Genomic DNA, 22374 nt, shown 5'->3' with positions numbered 1-22374 from the left:
TGACGTCTAAGCCAGTAGTTAGGCTTAGCTAGCATTTGGGGTCTAGCCCATGCTGCATGCATGTCTTGAATGGGTATAATACTGTCAGTGGATACAATTAGAAAACATCGTTTACATTACAGTTGGTAAACTTCATCAATACTTGGTCACCTAACATGACTTATCAGTCAGGGACGCACATCCACTGTTACAGTCACGCCAAGTACCCCAGCATGGCTCCTCTGCTCCTGCAGTGTGATAACACAACCCTTGAATTGTGCAACAAAGACATTCAGGCTGCAGACAGAACAACGTGATGTGCTATGTAGCTGCAACAAAAATGAATCCAGCAGATTCCATTAGTGTGCGAGCTACACCACAGCTCTGTGTTTGTGTCATATCAGTAATGCCAGCTCAGTCTGGGTTCAGGGAAACTGCTCTCCTTTAACATAAGGCTTCAAACTTGCATTTTTTGTAAGGGCAGCCTGTAGCTTCAGCCGGAACAAACAATCTTGAACTTGTGGAAAAATAAATTGACACCAATCAGATTTTCTGAGGTTCATTAAAATAAATCCGGATCAATAAAGCCAGAGCAGGCTTCACACCTGCACTGATACTGAAAAGAATAACTAACATCTCCTCTACACATGTGTGGATACAAACACTGTGTTTGCAGCTGAATGCAAACGTTACAGTTAACAGTACATAGAGGTTAAACCAGGTGAAACATTTCTAATCTTGCATTATTTTAATTCATTCACAGCACAAAACTCGTGTGTAAAATGTATTAATAAGAGCGGTGGTGAATTAACATTGGCTGTTTTGTAGCAGATGGGCATCTCACTGCACACTGTAAAGACAAATGAAAGCATTTACACCGAGTGTGGTGCTCAGCTGCCCCGTATCGCAGACACAACCTGGAAACACATTATGCAGAAGGTTCATAACATCATCCTCCCATCCAGACCACAGTCTGTGCTCCCTGCTTCCCTCTGGGAAGAACGAGGTTCAGGAACCTCTGATCCAGAAACAACCAGCTCAGGAACACCGTCCTCACATTTTAAACCCTAAACACACACAAGCACACAAAAATAACATTGTGCAAATACTGTGAATCCATGTACATATTTACTCTGTAGGCTTCTCTTTCATTCATGTTCGTTACTCCGGACAATAATGTTATATCGTTTCCACTTCACATCAGATACCAAACTTTGTGTCATAGTTTGAGTATTGTGGTTTTCAGTGACAATAAAACAGTCTAATCCAAAGCCGTCTTAGTTTTGATTACTAATCTTCATAACCTTCCCGGGATTCAGGAGATCAGGTAGTTTATTCACGAGAGCTGTTATTGAGTTTAGGCTCTCGTTTGCTGTGCGACACACTAATAGGTCCCTCTGACAATCCGCTCTCTTAACACGACATCATGACATCATGTGTTAAGAGCAAACACTACATTAACACTACTGTCAGACTAATATTGTTTTCCATTGAACATTATTGTTGGGCTGCTGTAGGCAGCTGGGGTCAGCGTCACTACTGGTGCCATGAAGTAGTTCTGACGTTGCACAGACCATAGAGAACATTATGCTGCTCGTAACATCGTGCAGATGAACGGTTTGGTCTGAGGACTCCTCCAGAGGAAGGCACAGACCTCTGCAGGCTGAGCACCTGACTGCCATTACATATCGGGCCTGAGCCCAACAATGCCTGGCCTCATGTGGCAGATTGCACTTCAGACTGTCCGGGAGCTCGCAATGACCATCGAGACGTGGGGGGGAAATGCCCCAGGACACTGTCGTCTCATTAGGAGCATGCCCTGATCCTGTCAAAGTCAAATTTATTTATGTAGCACATTTAAAACAGCGACTGTTGACCAAGGGGGTGTACATTTAAGGTAATCAAGAGATAAAAATATAGGAAGAAATGATAACATTTAAGAAAAAGAAGCATAAAAAGAGAAGATTTAAGTAAGAAATGAGACAAATAAAAGTCATACAAACTCTTTCTGATTTAAAAGCCAAGGAACAAAAGTGGGTTTAAAAAGAGTCCAATGTTGGGGAGGTCCTGATGTGAAGGAGCAGTTTGTCCCACAGTTTAGGAGCAGTTACAGCAAAGGCCCGATCTCCTCTGTGCTTTAATCTGGACCTCGGCACAGGAGCATTTGAGCCGTACCCCCAAGTGAGCTCTTTGGGGTGTACCAATTAAAAAGACCAGAAAGGTGTGAGGGTGCTAACCCGTGCAACGCCTTCAAAAACGAATAATAAAGCAACAAAGGATCCAGCAGGTGCATCGTTCCAATCCTGGGAAATGTAGGATGCATTTGTAGGCTGTATTTGGATGAACCTCTAAATTGGGACATCCTTCACTGCCTACAATACGAAGCTCAACGATGGCACATCCAGTGTCCAAACACAGTAGTCCAGTCAGGTAGAGACATCTAGCACGGTTTTTTGGGTGTTTTTCTAAACTGATGTTTAACACTATATTAAGAATGCCTTTGCAGTGTAATTGAGAGAATCCTTCTCTCATCTCACATGATTTTATGTTATTGATGTTAAATAACTTTTTCTCCCTCTTCTTTTTGAAGTCTTATGTTTACCAGTTTAAAACAGTGTTAATGAACACGGGGTCGGTCGGTCAGTTTAAAGCCAGCACATCCTTTATCACACAAATGCATTTCATCTGAGAGAGTCAGGCTCCAACACAAAGAGATGCAAAATTATGAGAACCTAGAAGTTTGTAGATAACTGCTGGAACAAAGTTGAGAATTTGTGTTCGTGATCTAACGTATTTTCTCCAAAACAAAATATTCAGCAACTCATCCACAAAGTGGCAGCCAGGTGTCAGAGACGTCCCGAGATGCATAAAGTGTAAAAGCTGCCAGTGCTCCGCTGACACAATAACACAGACCTCTGAACTTCTGGCGACACAAAAACCTCCTGGTTGTAGCGCAGTAAGTGCCAGGAGCTTACAGGAGTTCATAGTAAAAGCTCCAGTATTTTTGTCAGTTATTAATTTCACCCCCTGCTTTAAGTTCACTTACATACAAAAGAAACGAACAGTCACAAATTTCATGGTAGTATCCAGAAAGAACAGAAAAAAACTTAAATAGATTTTCATGTCATGAGTGAAATAAATATTATATCACACCAAGCACAACATGACTTAACACTTGATGGAAAAACGATTCTTTCGAAGCACAGCAGTAACTGGTCACCAGGTTTGCACACATCTCAGGAAGGAGTTTGTTCCACCCTCTTTATAGAAACTCCTGTAGTTTTCTTGGCTGCTGCTAAACAACAAGAAAGTTCAGCTCCCTCCTGAGTACCGAGGCCTGGAGACTGGCTCGGCCGCTCCTTTGTTGCCTTGGCAGTATGTTGGCAATCACTGTCAAGTTGGAAGACCACGACAATCTTCAGTATTCTTGCTGGTCTTGTAGCTCGTTCCAGCCTTGTGCAGGTCCACAGCCTCGTTCCTGACATTTTTTGACAGCTCTTTGGTTTTTCCAATGGTCGTAGAGAAGCTGGAGCGGAAGAAACTGACTCTGAAGACAGGCGGCGTGCTTTAAACACAAGTTAAGATCAGTAGTGTCTGTAATTGACTGATTGTAATCTGTGTCCCACATGGGCGCACAGCTGCCACAGACTGTTGTACACCGTATTTCACTCAGTGACATCAGGTTTGACAGCATTCCTCGTCAGTGGCTTGAGCATGAATCGATGATTAATGTATTTGCTCGCTTGAAGATTTTATAGTAGACTTAAATATGGCTACTCGCTGCACTTTTCTGTACTTAACTGAAAGAGTGATCACAAGGAAAACGGCATGTACATGAAGTCTTCAGAACCAGGAGTTTCAAATTCTGATTCAATGACTCTGCTGCTATAGATATGTAAGAGTCTGACAAATGACTGTAACAAAAAACCTTTCTCACCGCTATGGGTTTAATTATATTGCCAACTCATGTAGGACCACCAAACTGTGCAAAGAATCCAAGAAGATGGAAAATCTGATAATGAAGACAAATTGGATCTATAAGTTGAATCTGGAGCTGATTTCTTATTACAAAGTCTGGCATGTAGTTGACCTGCAAAGGCACTGAAACAGAGGAAGAGATGAAGAATTGAGACTCTGATGTGAGTCCCATCAAAAACACCTGCAGAGGATAACAACTGACGGGCATGTTGCGCAGCAGCCATGCTTGGGTGCAGGCTGCTAACCAAGCCGGCCAGTGTTAGCTGAGACTTGGCCTCCACCTCACACTGGGGCCATAAGGAGAACATTTACTGCAGAATATTTAAATATGTGTTCATATTGTGGTTGTGATCAAGTATATTACTTTTATCTGCAGGCCCTGCTGTCATATCTAGACATGTAAAACAGTCAAAAAACAAAATGATGTTCGAGAGGTTTCTTTATTTTACACGACTGTTTCCTCTGTGGAGGCAGGGATGGTAAGCCAGTCTCTGCAGGTCTTTGGTGCAATACTCATCCTAATAAACCATTAACATGAAAAATATAAAAATAGTTATTTAAATAACAAGTAAAAGCTTCTATTGCTGACACACTGGCATGGAATCAGTGCAGCATTCACAGTCTCAGCTTTCAAACGTTGTATTAACTCCTCTGTGGAATGGCGAGCTCAGGAGTCGGCAGAACCGCTCCCTGTCGTTGCAGATGTCTCAGGATGTCCAGGATGGAGTCGAGCTCAAGGCGGAAAGCATCCATCTCCCTGCTCTTGTCCTGAGCCAGACGTCTCCAGTGCTCCAGCTCAGACTGCAAATCATCACCTGGCGTCTGCCACGCCCCCCCAAGCACCTGAAGGACACAAACAAAAGACCTCAGGTTGTATTTGATACAGTAGAACTACTTCATCTGACCTCTATGTGGATAATATCATCAGGGGAAGTGCACAAGCTTCTCCACCAAACAGTGTATATGTTTGGCCACAGGTTCAGCAGTGTGTCTAACTCCGATGTCTGTGTGACTCGCAGACGGTTTCCCAGAGTCCAGGAGACGTTTAAAGTCATTTACAGCATAACATTCAGGTCAGCTTACGTTTTCGTACAAGTTTGCCACTAGTTCAAGTTAGTTTCATTTACGCTGACAATGTGGATCCAGACCTGCTTTTGTTTGAACGTGGTTAGTTCAGGGGATCACCCACCGTGGATGTCCAAGCCTGTGTTCAAAGTTTATCACAACTGCTGATTTAAAACACCTGAATCTTGACCTTAGGGGTCACTACAGGTTCACATCAGGTTCTGGGTTCCAGTTTCTGTCAGCTAGTTGGGCCCTCACTGGTACCTGCTGCAGCTCCTTCTCTCTGTGCTGGTGTCTGAGCTCCATGTTCAGTATCTTCCTCTCCAAGGTGCACAGGAGTTTCACCTCTGAGCTTGAAGCTTCTTTAGCTTCCTTCAGCTCCTGCAGCAGTTTGGTTAGCTAAACATGAGACAGAAGCAGCTAAATTAAATTAATTAATTCCAATTAATTATTGACACATTTAATGAATTGTTTAATGGTGTATTTCATTAATTCATTTTGGCAGTCCTGGCATTCCATAATTCAGAGTCTTTCTGTGTACAATCCTGGATAGAGCCAGCACAGCGATCTTTCTCCAGCTCCTCACCTGCGTCTGCAGAGCATCCTCTCTCCTCCTGGATATTTTCAGTGCTTCTTTGCACCCCTGCGTTTCTTTCAGCTGCTTGTCCAGATGATTCATCATTATCTGCAGGTACATATGAATGTTAAAGCAGCAGGCTCATGTTGTACAGAGGCTGCTTGATGAGGGAGCCCTACCTCTTGAGTGCTCAGCTTATTAGTCAGTTCTGCAACCTTAGAGTCTGAGTGTTCGAGTGCATGGGTGGCCCGCAGGTGGTCCAACACTCTAAAGTGTTCTGCCTTCGTAGTGGATAGCTGCTCTTCAAACTCCTCTGTCAGCCTGGGAGATTAAATCATATCTTTAATTCAGGGGCAGCAGGTGATTGGCTGGGTTGTTGAAGAACATCCTGCTTCTTTGCAGGATGGGTCTCTATTTGCACTATGAAGCACTGTCCAATCAGCTTTGCCTGAATCTGAAGAGAGTGTAACTTTATATTCCTGAGAATTCATCAGCAGCACAAATGTTCCAATAGCAGCCACGCATCCCCAACGTGACATCCCCTTCACCGTTTTCCTGACAGATGATGTGATCTGTATCATCTCCACACACTGTTTGTTCTCGAGTATAACCAGTGGTTGGCACTTTGTTGTACACCTGTGTATTGACGTTGACAGTGATATTCCCCATCAGCCTTTTATGGCTCAGGGATAGAAATTCAACACTGTAAATGAACTTTGATATTCAGTCTGCTTCACTGCTTTAAGTATAACATTTCCTAAACAGCAAGTGCAAGTAGAAGCATTTGGAAACAAGCAGAAAGCACACAGAAGCAAAACTACAAAACTGTACCTGCACAGCTGCTGCTTGGCCTGTGCAGCATCAGCCTTCAGAGCTTCCTTCTCCTGCTCGCTCTGCAAGAGCACAAGCTCCACCTGCTTTTTTAAAGCTTCGTTCTCCTGCAGAACCTCAGAGATATGACTCCCTGTCAGAAGGAAACATGAAAAAAATCTTCTAGTGCCTCCAGCTAGCTGCATTTTTTAAATCTGGAAAACCACAGCCCTGCTTATAGACGCTTCTATATCCCTGCTGTTAGTGTTCACACTGGGATCGATGTGGGCATGTTCTTCCTTCTGATGCAAGTCTAGAATATGTAAACAACACTTGTGTGTAAACCACTTTCAAGGATCGCTCGACAAATAACAGTCACACACACACACGCACACACACACACACACACACACCATAAATTGCCCCCTTCACGCACTATGTACTTATACAGCACTCTGCATTGCATTATGAGTTGTTATTAATCTTTGGCTCTCTTCCACAGCACGACTTTAGTCTCGTCTCCCTGCTCTCGTCCCCGATGAGGCGAATCTTGTTGGGATTTGGAATTGAATAAATAAAATCAAAGTGAATTAAACAGTGTGACCACAAAATATTTTGATTGCATCAGGTGATCTTTAGTCCCTTTTGTGTATTACTTACTTTAAAAAAGTGCATTCCCACCTGTGAATACGATGGGCTGATAGGTCTTCTCACACGGAGCAGCTGGGAATGTTTCTCCTCCTGCAGTGAGGAGACCTGGTTGTTGGTGTTTGCTCTCAGTGGATCGTCTTTCTGCTCGTGTGTTGGGGGCAGACGGCATGTTCCTCCGTTCCTTCTTCAGTTCCTGAATGGTCCGTGTCTTTTTAGCGAGCTCTTGATTCAGCCGCTCAAGCCGCACACCAAATGCTGCCTCGGCTTGGCGCTGGTGCCGGCCGGGACTCAGCAGGGCCTGTAAAACGAAGGGCTCTCCTCAGTATTGTATAATCGAGTACAAGTTTATTTTGTGTTATCAACTCCTCCATTATCCTACTTCATCCATTATTCCAAGGTTTCAGGGCAAAGGCTGCCTGCTCTAGCATCTGGAGGCAGCTAAGACAATAGCTCTTTGCTTTTAGTAAGACTTGTACTGACCTTCTGTTTAAGCTGCTGCTGGAGAGACTCGATCTGCTCATGCAGAGATTTCTCCTTCTGTTTGTGGCTCTGCTTCACACGGTACAGCTCTTCCTCCAGAGCCTGGACTACTGGTGACTGGGACCCAGCTGCTGCTTCAAGCTGCTGCTTACGCTGCAGCTGCTGCTCCAGCTCACAGATCTGCTGCTCGTAGCGGAGCTGCAGAGCAGACACATAGTGGCATTCAACAAAAATCTGCTACACTGTTGCAGGTTGTTTGTTTTTAAGACTCAGTTTGTGAGCATGATTTAAAATGTATTTGATTTTATAATGTGTCTAATTTGATTAAATAACTGTGACAAGTTATATATAAAACAGTCCTTAATGAAGAGGAATTAATAATACAGGACCAAGCGCAGTACATCAGTGACTGCAAGCAAAGAAACAACAAATCAAAAGCAGCTACCGACCAAAGAACACTGTTACTGATCCCTGTGTGAAACAAGCCACATGTGCTTCACACTTTCTACTTTACGTATAAACAGTGAGTGATACACAAACCAGTTAACAGGTACAGCTGGAAACTGAGCCAGTCAGCAGCTGACAGGCTCGTGGGTGTGACTAAGCAGGCCGACGCCTACAGACTCAGATCCTCCACAGTAGAGAGGCTGCAGTCCTTTATGAAACAATGCTCTGAAAACACTAATGAATATGTCCATGACAAGAGTCCAAACTGAAATAAAACCTTTCTGTCCGTCAGTTTTTCCACAGAAATCAAAATGGCCAGTGCTGTAAGTGACTCATAGTGCTGTCACACAGCTGCTGAGGGATTTTACTACAGTGAAACTGGAGTTGAATCAGAAAAATATTATAATGTATTCACTCTGCCTCATCTCTTGAGTTATCTGCTAATGGTGCTTCAACCCCTGGCTGCTCCACAGCACTGTGACTGAGCTTGTGGACAGGTGACTGAGACGAGCTGTGTAAAGAGCTTTAAGTGCTACGAGGCGCTACAAGAGGAACTGGTTCATGTGTTCCCTCATCTGATGTTTTTAATGATCATTTCATCATTAAATGATACAAACCACAGAAAATAATGGTTCTGACACAGACTTCTATAAAACACACGGAGTCTCTACTATAAGCAGACGTCTGAAACGTGATTCTTCACTGTGATGAATCAAACTACCGTAATTGTCGGGCTATAAGCCGCTACTTTTTGCACAAGCTTTGAACCCTGCGGCTTTTAGTCAGGTGCTTCTTTTCTATGGATTGTCCATGATTTTTGTCATATCGTAAGATTTGTTTTGTTTGTTCTGCTGTTGTACGGCACTACGTTGCCTGGCGGAAGGATCGGGGTTCAAGAGTGGTATGTTGGTCACATGTCCGTCCGCCAGGCAACGTAGTGCCGTACAAGTAGCGCGAAAAACAAACTTCAAAGTAGCACTACGCGTTCAGCGGGAGGCATGGATGACCAGCGGCGATAAACTTGCGAAAAGCAAGTTATGCTCAACTCCACCGGTGGATTCTGACAGCGTGGAAAAGTGTGAAAACATCCACGATCACCAACGGATTTTGAAGGGCTGGACTGCTGCATGATGGAGAGGAGGACACCGCCACGGCCCTTCTGAGGGTGTTCGACTCTGACACTGACAACGAGGATTTGTTTGGTTTTGAAAGTGACAACGAAGGAAAGAAGCTGAGAGTGGATGACGAAGCCATCCTGAGCCTGTTCGTATCCGACACTGGAGAAGAGGACTTTGGTGGTTTCAGTGCAGGAAGAAGAGAAAGATGGTGAATGACTGACTTTTCTTCTTGTTAAAGCCGTGTCACTGCACCTGAGCCTGAAAGGTAGGCCGGATCTATTTTTCTGGTGTGCTGTAGGTTATTGTTATGTACTACATTTGTTACTCATTTATGAAGCACAGCACATGTGCAAATATGTACCCATAACTTGTTTTTCAAAATATTAATAAAAGGGGTGTGTCTCCAAACAGCCGTCTCTTTCCTGACAATTCCCTTTGTGCATATTCTCTTACATATGATGAGTCAAAATTGAAACACCTGCGGCTTTTGGTCAGGTGCGGCTAATGTATGTACAAAACAGGATTTTCCCCTGATTTTAGCTTGTGCGGCTAATATTCGGGTGCGCTTTGTAGTCCGGGAAATACGGTACTTCCACAGCAAGAACATTTAAAAGTGTTGGTTCAGCACAGACACACGTTTCCTCACTGATCTGCTGTAAGTCAGACATGTGAAGGAGAAAAATAAAGGTTTTACTGTTTAGTCTCACAGCTGTGCGGTTAAGAAGCTCATTGACTGACTGAAACTGAACTTATTATGTCACACGGCTTCCTCTTTGGGCTTCAGTTCTCTATGAAGCTTTTGTCTGTTTGTCGCTCTGCTTTGCTTTTCTAGCACACCAAGCAGGAGGAGACGTGGTGATCACAAAGTGTGGATTCAGTGACTTCTACTGATGACCAGCAAGAGACGGTGGCTGCCCTATTTCTTTGGTATTAAGATGTGATTAACATATTTTTTGTCATTTAAAAAGGACAAAACCCCACACTAGCAGACAGCTGTAAAAGGTATAAACACGCCCCCAGCAGCCGAGGCTGGATGCAGGGTCACCTGATCCAGCCCTGACTATACGCTTTATCAAAGTTTTAAGCCCAATCTTAAAAGCTGAGAGTGTTTGACCCCTGAACCCAAGCTGGAAGGGGGTGAACAGGTCGGTGGTGTGACGGGGGCTTTCTGTTTAGGGTCCTCTTCACAGTCACCCAGCTGTTACTTCCAGGCTGAGTGCTGGCAGGTCGTTACATCGACAAGCCTGTGGACTGATGTTAGCTGTACCTTGACTCTGTGAAACTGCTGCTCCATAACCTGGAGGCTGCGTTTGGCTTCCTCATCGTGATTCTCCAGCTCGGCCTCCAGACGTTGGATCCTTCGCTCCAGCAGAGCAGTGATCCGGCTGGAAGAGGACATTTTGCCAGCGTCCTCGTGGCTGGCAGATGTGGCTGCAGCATAAATCAAAGCAGGCAGCGAATTTGGGTTTCTGCTCCTGAGTATTTGTTCCAGCTCCTTCACCTGGTGAAAACACAAGTGATATGAAGTTGTAGAAGAAGGAAGGAGAAATGAATTGTTAGTGTATGCCCGTGTGCCAAACCTGTCGCTCCAAGTCCTTCATCCTCTTCGAGTCCACAAATTTGTCTCTCGCCTTTCTCTGCCAGCTGTTTCTTTTGCCCACTTCCTGTTTCAGTTTTTCTACCTGAAATGGAGACGGCCTGTTACTTCCCATCCTCATTCCTAAAGCTTTCACTGTTGTCACTGTAAAGCACCACAAAAGAACTCTCGCGGCCCGGTACCAAACGAGTCACGGACCGGTCCCCAACCCACGGACCCCGAGGCCCGGGGGTTGGGGACCGCTGCTCTAGAGCAATGTTTCCAGAGCCAGGAAAGATAGGCACGTTCCTCAAAATTAACACAATTTAAATCAATTTTAGTTTTAGTGGGGCGATCGTGGCTCAAGAGTTGGGAGTTCGTCTTGTAATCGGAAGGTTGCCGGTTCGAGCCCCGGCTCTGACAGTCTCGGTCGTTGTGTCCTTGGCCAAGACACTTAAGATAAGATAGAACTTTATCACCGGTAATCCCTCGGGTGGGTTCCTCTGGGAAATTCGACTTCCAAAAAAAGCACAGCAACGACCGAAGTTACAGTTACAGAACTGTTATATATATATATACACACACACACACACACATATATAAATACAGAGACAAATATAAATAAAATATACAAAGGGGATAAATAGAATAAATAGGAATAAAAAATAAAAATACAAGTGAATTGCACATTTCAAGTATTGAGTCTATTGCACTGTTGACTATTTACAAAAGTATTGCACAAGGTATTGTACAGTGAGGTGAAGAGGCACTACAGCTTAGTTGTTCCCCCCTCCTTTGTCCTCCTGTTTCCCCTCCCTCTCCCCTCCAGAGAGGAGTTAAACAGTCTGATGGCGTGTGGGACAAAGGAGTTTTTAAGTCTGTTAGTTCTTGTCTTGGGGAGAAGCAACCTGTCACTGAACAGACTCTTCTGATTGTTTATGGCCGTGTGCAGAGGATGCCCAGCATTGTCCATGCTTCACCCGTTGCCTACTGGTGGTGGTCAGAGGGCCCGGTGGCGCCAGTGTCCGGCAGCCTCGCCTCTGTCAGTGCGCCCCAGGGTGGCTGTGGCTACAATGTAGCTGCCATCACCAGTGTGTGAATGGGTGGATGACTGGATATGTAAAGCGCTTTAGGGTCCTTAGGGACGAGTAAAGCGCTATACAAATACAGGCCATTTACCATTTTTTCAAATCAAAACAACAGTTTCCTTGAGGCACATTTTGCTGTAACATAAAGAACTGAATGTTAGACTGAAACCAACAATCACACAATCCCCTGTAGGAGGTGCTCTGTGACAGCAGGAAAAAAAAACGATGGTTTGTGGCAAAACCATCACAGCCTGGTCACATGGTCTGACTGGGAGAGTACAACCACCAGCCTGCCTTAAATGGGAATGATGAATTATTCAAGTTGTATATCTAAAAAAGGTACAACAACAACAAAGACAAATAAAGTTCTGATCAACAAAGGAAACCGTCTCTAAGACTAAACACTGACCTCATTAATTATAAATGGTGTGATTGAATGTTTTGTTTCTATTATAAGTCCTGTTTAAATTAGTTGTTTAGAGTATTTAATGAAAACTGTACCACACACATGCTAAAACAGACTCTTAGATGGCTCGACTACACCATCTATTTCAGGTACAAACACTGAGTCACACGTTAGAAGGTTATGTTACAGTCATTGAATTAGCCTGCTTTATGTCCTGGTGGGCGGGGCTATGACTCGCCACACCCACTATCAGATCGTTACATGGAGAAACCTTTTGAATAGAGATTGAAAATGTGACGTCATTTCCGTGGTAAAACTGCAAAGGATTCTGGGTAAGAGTGGCAAGCGGTACCAGTGTACGAAGCTGTTGTATTATTAACTGCAATAGCCGGTCGCATGACAGCCACGGGAAGCCGACGGGTAAAGAGATCGTTTTTATCGGATTACATCGCTGAAGAGAAATTGTTCGAGCCATGTTTCCGAAGTAACAAAGAGCCGACGGATGGCCTGGATTGCAGCCATTCAAAGACCAAATATAACGTCCCAGAACACTCACAGGTTAGTCTGCTCCAAGCATTTACACGAAGGTCAGTCTGCTGTTGTAGTTGTTGATGTAGGTTACAAATAAGTCTTAATTTGAATTGAATTCGTTGCTATGCTGCTTTGTTCACTGTGGCTTTGCGGGCTAATGTTTGTGTTTTGTAGGAAAACCAGCCTACAAAATGCAGGAATGTGATCCAGACTGGGCCCCTCTATCAGCCTGGGTCAGACCGAGTTTAAAGCTGCTACCACAGCCCGATTTGATCGGTTAAGAGAGAGAGCGAGATCGAAACGTCCCGCATATATGTGCCCAAGTGTTGTATTGAAGCAATCAATTGATGAATAACTTTTCCAGTATGTTGTTTTGAAATGTTTTTTTTTTGTTGCATTGTTGATTAGTTTTTCGCCGAAGCAGCTAATAAAGCACGATGGATTTTTTTTTTTTTTTACAATTTTGCCTCTTTCCTGTAAGATTCTATAATAGAATGAAACAATAATGCCAGTTATAAATAAAAACAATAATTGAATGAATTACGAAACACTCATTTTATTTCTATTAGATCTGAAAATGTTGTGTAACACTACAACCTGAAACAACAAATAGATGCGTTGGCCTGTAACAACAGCTGTGAGATGGAATAGTCCAAATCACCAAAGTAAACTGGAGCTGGGCTTGTTGCAGGATCTGAAGTTACTAAACATGTTGTGAGTGTGTGCACTCACAGTTAGGACCATATAATAATAAATATGTGCGTGATGAAAGTTGTGCAGCATGCTAACGTCCTTACTCCACTCTGTATGCTCGTGTGGGTCTGACCCTTTCACTCCTTTGATTTTTTCCTCGTCCTTTTTTTGCCTCTTCGCCACGTCTGTCTTCGTACAGAGCTGCCGTGTTCACCGTCGTTTTGTACAGAACTGCAACTCGTAAACATAAAATGCAAGTAGGGATTAAAACTGCAGAATTAATGATTGCCGGTGCTGGAAATGCTTGATGCGCTTGATGCAGTGTTTTGATGTTGTTGCCACTCGTACCCACAATGCAATGCACGAAAGTCACGTGGTCTGTCAATCTCTACCTCTGTCAATTTCTATACAAAGTGTTCACGGACACCTTGGCTGCTGCCTCTAAACATATTGAGCGTTGTCGGTCGTGCATGCTGCTCATTAACATTCAGTATTTGTTAGTTACTGTTACAGGTTGCTGCTGTGGTCTGCCTACTGTGTTGTTCTCTTTTGGTTTCTTGACTTTTCTTCCAGCAGGTGATCCAGCTGACTTTTGTGGTCTTTTCCTTCTGTCCCTCTGATTTTCTTGAACTTCCCTTGTCTACGCCTTTCCCGTTCCTATCCCCCGGTCATGTCTGTTCTCATTGTAATAACTTAAAAGTAAAAATAAAGATCAATCAAGTGGACCAGTATGACAAAGCCGTAATGATCCACGTTGCCTGTTGGGCCTCTTTCTTGGCCTTCAGACGATAACGCTGATGCTACAGTGCCGAACGGCACAGGAAGAATAACTGAATTAAACTAACAACAATGACTTGCATGAGGGAAGTTCACTGAAGTCAGAGTATCATTTAAATATGTCTGTGAAGGTTCTCAGTCATCTAGGTCATTTTGACTCAAAATTGAGTCAAAGGACTCAATTTTGCCATTTCTCCGCAACAGTTGCCCACAGTGGACCTCATCTCAGCCACAGAAACCGCCATACGGATTAATACATTATCACAGACAGAAGCAGAGCAAATCAGGATGAAAGTCTCAGCCACCCTCTCCAGTGCCAAAGTCCCTCCATCCAACCTCACAATACAGGAAAAGAAGGCCGTTGCTTCCCTGAGCAAAGACCACAACATCACTGTTTTACCAGCTGATAAGGGAAGATGCACCGTGGTCCTAAACACTACAGATTACCATACAAAGATCACTACTCTCCTCAGTGACAACAATACCTACGAAGCCTTAAAGCGAGACCCCACAAGCAGCTACAAAAAGAAAGTTATAGCTTGCCTTCAGGACCTTGAAAAGGACAAAATCATTGACTGCCTTACATATCACCGCCTTTACCCAGGGGATGCCATACCCTGCATTTACGGACTTCCTAAGATCCACAAGGAAGCTGTCCACTCAGACCCATAGTCAGCAGCATAAACTCAGCCACTTACAACATTGCTAAACACCTTGCTACCATCCTTGCTCCTCTCGCGGGGAACACCCCACACCACATCAAGAACTCCACCGACTTCACCGACAAGGTCCAGAAACTTACCCTGGATCCAGATGAAACCATGGTGTCCTTTGATGTAGTCTTTCTCTTCACCTGCATACCCACCACGGAGGCCGTGGAGACTGTCAGAAAACGACTACAAGAAGACAGCTCCTTGGAGGACAGGACCAACTTCACACCCGATCAGATCTGCACACTGTTAGACCTCTGCCTCACCACAACATATTTCAAGTACAACGAAGGCTTCTACAGACAAAAACATGGCTGTGCCATGGGCTCCCCCGTGTCACCTATTGTAGCCAACCTTTACATGGAGGAAGTGGAAAGGAAGGCGCTTGGCTCTTTCAAAGTAAGAGCACCCAGCCACTGGTACAGATATGTAGACGACACCTGGGTCAAAATCAAGACACAAGAAGTGGAATCCTTCACTGCGCACATTAACGCTGTGGATAAAAACATCAAGTTCACCAGGGAAGACACAAAGGACAACTGTTTGCCTTTCCTGGACTGCGCTGTGCACATTGAAGAGAACGGCAAACTCAACATCGAAGTTTACCGGAAGCTGCTGCTTCCTGTCCGTCAGGAAGTCAGTGATCCACCGGCAGATGGGATCGGGCACATTCATCTGGGAAAGCTTGCCTCGGAGATGGTCTGGAAGGATGGTGTTGAAGGCAGAGCTGAAGTCCACAAACAGGATCCTGGCGTAGGTTCCTGGGGAGTCCAGATGCTGCAGGATGAAGTGTAGGGCCATGTTGATGGCGTCGTCTACAGACCTGTTGGCTCTATATGCAAACTGCAGGGGGTCCAGGAGGGGGGCCGTGAGGGTCCTGAGATGGGAGAGAACCAGGCGCTCGAAAGACTTCATGACCACAGATGTCAGAGCCACGGGTCTGTAGTCATTTAGTCCAGTGATCCTAGGTTTCTTGGGGACAGGGATTATGGTGGAGGACTTGAAGCAGGCAGGCACATGACATGCCTGCAGTGAGGAGTTGAAAATGCCAGAAAACACTGGGGCCAGCTCGTTTGCACAGTGTCTGAGGGTGGCAGGAGACACGCTGTCTGGGCCGGGAGCTTTCCGAGCATTCAGGTTCTTAAACTGCTTCCTCACATCTGCTTCATGAATATGAAGAGTTGTGGTGGGAGGAGGTGGTGTGAAATCCTCTTTTGTGTGGGGTGAGGAGGGGGGTGTTGTAGGTGAAGTGTTTGATGGTGGTGATGGCTCTATGTAGGGGGGAGAGGTGGGGGAATGAGTGTCCAAAGTGTCTCTATTGTTGGGGCCGTTGGAGGTGTGAAGGCTGCCTGATGGCTCGTCAAAACGACAGTAAAAGTGTAAAGGAAGCACTCAAAACGAATTATCCTAATTGGGCTTTTATAAAGTCAGCAAAGAGGCACAGAAAAGAAGACCAGACACCAGCGAGGGAGGATAAGAAGGACAGACGCAACAACATTGTCATCCCCTATGTAGCCGGTGTATCAGAGAAACTCAGGAGAGTTTTCTCCAAGCATGACATCCCGGTGCATTTCAGACCCAGCAACACGCTCAGACAGAAACTGGTTCACCCGAAAGACAAAACTCCAAAACACAAACTTAACAATGTGGTGTATGCTGTACAGTGCAGCGAGGAATGCCCAGACCTCTACATTGGAGAGACCAAACAGCCACTTCACAAGCGCATGGCACAACACAGAAGAGCCACCTCCACAGGACAAGACTCAGCAGTCCATCTGCATCTAAAGGTCAAAGGTCACTCTTTCGAGGATGCCAATGTTCACATTTTGGGCAGAGAGGACAGATGGTTTGAAAGAGGAGTGAAAGAAGCATCTATGTCCACTGTGAGCGACCATCTTTGAACAGAGGCGGGGCTTACGACACCAACTCTCTGCCATCTATAATCCAGTTTTGAGATCCTCCCCAGACGCCTTAACGCCCACTCACATCCTGGGCCATCTGACCTCAGGAAATCGCATGATAAGGTGGGGCCAGGTTTCACAATGAACTTACCCGAAACTCTGGCTGATTGTGACCCACACCCAGTTTCACACCTTGGATTAGGTAGATGATCATCAGGGGTCCTTTTGTCCCTCTGTGGGGGGAAACTCCCACTAGGTTTAAATCTGGGACTCTCCACCATTTGACCTTAGAACTGAAGAAGCTTCTTGGATGAGAGGTGAAACGTCTTCAAGCAACTCAAAGAAGTCCAGACGCTTTTCTTTGCAAGTATCATTTAAAATAAAAAGTAGTTAGCACAGACAGAGGATTCATGCAGATTGAGGGTACAAAACAAATCAGTCTGTAACCATCGTGTGAGAGCGGAGCATCACCTGTTCTCTGAGCTGGTGTATCTCAGCTGTAGCAGCCTTCAGCCTGCCAGCATCTCTGTCCAGCATCTCCTGCTTCTCAGCAAACCACTGCAGTTTTTTCTTAAGGGCTGTCACTTCCTCCTGGTGCCTGTCCTCTAATACACGCATCTCAAAGGTCTGATTTCCTAACACGTTCAGGAGAAACGCACTCAGTTCTTACTCACATATACACAGCAGGTACAATAAGTATTGAACATGTCACCAGTTTCCTAAGTAAGTATATTTCTAAAGGTGCTACTGACATGAAAGCTTCACCAGCTTAATTCCCACATTACAAGAAATCAAACATAAATGTCCACAGATTAAGTTGTGTGTAAGAATGAGGAGTGACACAGACAAGTACTTAGAAAGCAATCCTGCCTTTTTATAGGCCAGATGGGACCATCAAGAAACATCTCATGATGGGTAAAAACAAATAATCTAGCTCAAGACCGTCACAGTCCTATTGTTGTAAAACATCCTGATTGGTTACAGAAGAATTTCTAAAATCCTGAAGGTTCCAGTGGCCAGCACCCGGTCATGGCCGGTTCTCCCCACAGAGCAGTGAACAGAATTATCGCAGAGCCAGGGGCCACTTGTGGAGAGCTACAGAAAGACCAGGAATCCTGCAATTGTTTCAAACAACACAATGAAAACACGGCCTGTATGCACAATACTGTTCATTACTGAAGAAAAAGCAAAATGAAACATTTAAATTTTGCTGAAAAACAATCAAACAAGCCTTTGAAATACTGGGCGAACATAGTCTGGTCAGATGAGACCATAGTTCCACTCGTTGCATGCATAATAAACACCATGCCAACAGGTATGCACCACCAAGGCCTGGGTGTTTCAGCATGTGACACTGGCACACTTCAGGATGAAGGGAAAAATGTGCCGAGACATTCCTGATAGCGAAGAAATGACAGTAGATGTACAGAAAGGAAACTACTGACTGGCTTCAGAGAAAGAAAGAAAGTGTCTCGCCCAGCCAGTCACCTGACCCATATCCAGGTTAAAGTCAGTGGAAAGAACTAAAGGTCAGAGGTCATAGAAAGGGCCCGCGCAGCACTTTCAAGTTTTGAAGACTGTTTGCGTGGAAGTTTGGGCCAAAATCCCGCCCGAGCACACCTGGGAATACTTTCTCCACACAGGAGACGTCGTGAAGCCGTCGCCTCCAACAACGGCTTTTTGTGCGAACAGTTAAGTAAACATCAGTCAGCACGTTCAGTACTACTGACATCTATGTGTGGATTAGATGTTACCCACATCTGGTGACAACTTCACTTTGAATCATACATTTAATGACATATTTGTCAGTTTGATACTTTTTGGGGTTTTATAAACAAATCACCAGTAGCAGCTGGTTACACATCTTTTCAGTGTTGCAGTAATCCTGACAGCATTTGATGCTTTTCTTTGTCACACAACATTAAAGTGAGTCTCTTTGGTCAAACACAACATTTGAAGCTGCCACTTTGATTTATGGGTTTCTGCTAAGGTGGCACATTTTTAAACTGGCAGAGTTTTGCATATTTCTACATGTTTTGAAGGCAAAACGAAGCTCCAAACTTGGGCTTGTCATTATCCTATTATAGCATTTTGGAATTGGGTTTGTATATGAAGTGAAAAGGGGATGAAAAATATGAATATTGTAGTTTCAGGACTGTTCTTTATCTTACCCGATGTGGAGGTGGCTCGGGCTTCAGCCAGGTCTCTCTCTTTCTTAATGAGCTGCAAGTCCACCTCCAGAGCCTGCTTTTCCTGCTTAAGCTTGTGGACGTCCTCAGACATCTTGGCCTCATTTCTCTGCACAAAGATTCACATCTGTGCTACATCAAAGAGGCTAACATAGCCCTTCAAGCCTTACAGTACAGGTGGATGAGAGCGGTACTAACCTGAAGTGAGTTTATTTGCGCTAACAAGTCTGCAGTGCGTGGAGTATGATCCGTTAAGCATATACTTCCCACTGGCCTCGAAGTTTTATGCAGCTGCTCCCTGGTGAGGTTAGAAAAGGTTTACCCTAACCACAGAACAACCACTCCACAGCTAGAGGACTTTATGATCTCTATTTGTTAACGACCTACTTCACAAACTTTGAATAAAGTTAGCGCTGCTGTCCCTGAACACGAGTGAATCTCCGGTTTGGCCTATGAGTTGAATACCTTCCATAGCCCAAACACGCGCTGTTAGCTTCACTGTTAGCTTCACTGTTAGGTGCTTAAATGCACAGAATGAAGCGATGCATGAACATGTGTATGACTCGCAGTGTTCCAAGTGGTCAGTCTTTCACAGTGCACATAAACACACATATATGGGTACAACAACATGTGTGTGGGACGTACAGGTCTGTCAGACGCTCACCTGGTGGCAGCCAGCTCATTCAGCAGCCGCTGGTTTTCTTTAAACATGGCCTCCTCATTAGCTTTACTCTTGGCCTGCTGAGCCTTCATCTGTAAATACAGCTTCTCATTCTCCTGGAGGAAGATTAATGTAAAAAAACAAACAAAAAAACAATGAAAAGAACAACAACTAGGTACAAATGGCTCTTGTTTTTTTAAACCGTTGCTCACACCTAATATGGGCTTTTCTATTTACTGCAGTTTGTATAAAACTGAAAATGATTAGAATTTCATAAACTGTGCCCACACGGCGTCTTAACATAGAGCTTCTGAGGCAAAGCACTGCTACGAGTGGAGAGCACTTCTAAAAAGTTGTTTTAAGCAGATGGCAGAAAGTTTAGTGCTTGGGGAAAATGAGTCCCTCTCATTAAAGACACACTCTCATCTCCCAAACCTATGCAAACTAAAGCAGGGGTCCCCAATCCCAGACCTCGAGGGCCGGTGTCCTGCAGGTTTTAGATCTCACCCTGGGTCAGCACACCTGAATCACATGATTAGTTCATTACCAGGCCTCTGGAGAACTACAGGACATGTTGGTCGTGTCCAAATTCATGGGCTGCATCCTCCTGAGGACCCGGCCTTCGCGGTCTATGTGGGCCGGGTCCTCAGAAGGTCGGGTAGGCCGGAAGTAAACGGCCGTGAAATTGGACGGTCTAGCCTTCTGATTAGCGTCGCCGCTGTCTCGGTGGAGTTTAATAAACTCGGCCGTCTGCTCCTTGCTATCTAAAATATAACAGGACACTGGCGTAAACTCTCGACCATCTCATACTTCTGTTTAATCAGTTTTCTGTTTGACGTTTAGTCAGCTGTGTGAAAACCAAGGGGGATTAATAACGTTTTATCTAATCTAATCTAATAACTTTAATCTCAGCCAAACCGATTTACTCACGAACAAACAAAACACTGAAAAAAGCCCAACAATAACATTTTTAGGTTGTCTCAGTGACTTATATATTACGTTTAACCTGAGTAGTGAAACTCCGCGGTGATCTGAAAATGATGTGCCGGGAGTTGTGCCGTTCTCGGCCGCATCAGTAACCCTCGAGCTCCCGGCTAGCTGTCGAGCTGGTGGGTAGCAGACGTCTCCGAAAACGTCGAAGCACTTTTGCAAATATGCGATATCTTGATAAACCGAGCAGATATTTGATGTTTACACAACTACTTTCTCGCCTGAAAATATGTTAAAAGTTTATTTTGTGACCCAGAAAGATTAGTATGAGTAATTTTAAAACTTAGTAGCGGCCGCCATTGTTGGAAACTGGAGTTTGGCTGGGCCGCGCTATGAGTTCTGGGATATGGTAGGCCACGAAGGACACACCCGACCCATCCTTCAAATTCGGGGAAAAGGAGGACGCATTTGTCGGCTGCATTCGGAGGAGTCTACGAATTTGGACAGCCTTCGGCGCGTCGCTGTGACGTAATCGGTCTACAAATGCGGCCTCAGGAGGATGCAGCCCATGAATTTGGACACGACCGTTGAGGAGGTAACTTATCCATTTAAATCAGCTGTGATGGATCAAGGACACATCTAAAGTAGATGTAGAGTAGCGAAAGTCTGCAGTGATCTGAAAATGATGTGTCGGGACTTTGCCATTCTCGGCGGCTCTAGTGACCCTTGACCTCCCGGCTAGCTATCGAGCTAGTGGGTAACAGACGTCTCCGAAAACGTCGGAGCGCTTTTGAAAGTATGCGGTGTCTTGATAAACTGAGCAGATATTTGAGGTTTACACAGCTACATTCTCCATGAAAATATGTTAAACGTTTATTTTGTGACCAGAAAGAATAATAAGAGTAATATTAGAACTAACTAGCTGCCGCCATTGTTGGAAACTGAGCTGGGCTGCGCTATGAATTCTGGGACACAGCTTCTTCTTCAGGGTTTAACGGCAGCTGGCATCCTTGTACATACAGTGCTGCCATCTTCTGTTTCAGTGCGTTATTACACTCTTAAATCCTGCTACTTATTCCTGCGTCTTTTGGGATCTTACAAAGCTTCAAACGACGCGTCGACTATTAAATCAGTCGTCGACGATTTTGATAGTCGACTAATCGTGGCAGCCCTAGTATGTAGTGTCATAAATTTGCATCCATTCAGTTGATGATGTAGCAAATGTATAAAATTACTTACACTGCTGGGATTACAGCTGACAGGACACAAATTAGAAAACAGTCTATTTGTTTTAGAAACAAGTCCTAATAAAAGTCCTTAAAAAGTCAAAATAACACTGAAATCATTGAGAGAAAAACGTTGTGACAAAAGTCACAATAAGATGTAGAGTTCAGGGTCACTAACCTGTTGGTAACCTTTTATGAGTGCCTCCTGCTCTTTTATTTCTTTATCAATCTGCTGGAACTTCTCATCTGCAGCAACATCTGCAGCCTCCACCCACCTCTTCTTCTGACTGGCTTCTTCTGCACTTCTCAGCTGTTGAGAGAAAAAAGTCTTACCCTGGCAGTACCCAAATAAGAATGGGCCATCCTACAGATTTCCCATATATATGGAATGAAAGTAGTGATGTGTTTGTGCACCTTGCTTTGCAGTAGGTAATTCTGCTGTCTGAGTGAGCTGAGCTCCTCTGCTCCTGCCTTCATCATCTGCAGCTCCCTCTCCTTCTGTGCCAGCTGCGTCCTCAGCTCCTCCAGCACGGAGCTGTCGTGGCCAGTCTGAAAGGCAACAAACCAAAGTCACGTCTCTC

At 44.6% G+C, this 22374-nt stretch overlaps 1 protein-coding gene across 3 annotated transcripts in view; it reads right to left on the bottom strand.

Moving 5' to 3' along the window:
• Window positions 1–522: 522 nt before the first annotated feature.
• cep162 (centrosomal protein 162) overlaps window positions 523–22374 on the bottom strand; it is a 49685-nt gene continuing 27833 nt past the window's right edge. For all 3 annotated transcript variants that reach the window (XM_026183449.1, XM_026183451.1, XM_026183450.1), the window contains exons 14-28: window positions 22208–22342; window positions 21972–22103; window positions 19641–19753; window positions 19175–19274; window positions 18959–19085; window positions 17259–17422; window positions 10686–10787; window positions 10373–10606; window positions 7541–7738; window positions 7091–7358; window positions 6431–6563; window positions 5779–5920; window positions 5609–5707; window positions 5287–5421; window positions 523–4800 (exon numbers count right to left, since the gene is read on the bottom strand). In XM_026183449.1, coding sequence (XP_026039234.1) covers window positions 4600–4800; window positions 5287–5421; window positions 5609–5707; window positions 5779–5920; window positions 6431–6563; window positions 7091–7358; window positions 7541–7738; window positions 10373–10606; window positions 10686–10787; window positions 17259–17422; window positions 18959–19085; window positions 19175–19274; window positions 19641–19753; window positions 21972–22103; window positions 22208–22342 — 2283 coding nt within the window. In that variant the 3' untranslated portion in view covers window positions 523–4599. The remainder of the gene's footprint in view (window positions 4801–5286; window positions 5422–5608; window positions 5708–5778; window positions 5921–6430; window positions 6564–7090; window positions 7359–7540; window positions 7739–10372; window positions 10607–10685; window positions 10788–17258; window positions 17423–18958; window positions 19086–19174; window positions 19275–19640; window positions 19754–21971; window positions 22104–22207; window positions 22343–22374) is intronic.

Source organism: Astatotilapia calliptera, chromosome 11 (assembly GCF_900246225.1).
Source record: "Astatotilapia calliptera chromosome 11, fAstCal1.2, whole genome shotgun sequence".
Taxonomy (NCBI): domain Eukaryota; kingdom Metazoa; phylum Chordata; class Actinopteri; order Cichliformes; family Cichlidae; genus Astatotilapia; species Astatotilapia calliptera.
This window is presented reverse-complemented; position numbering and strand designations above follow the sequence as displayed.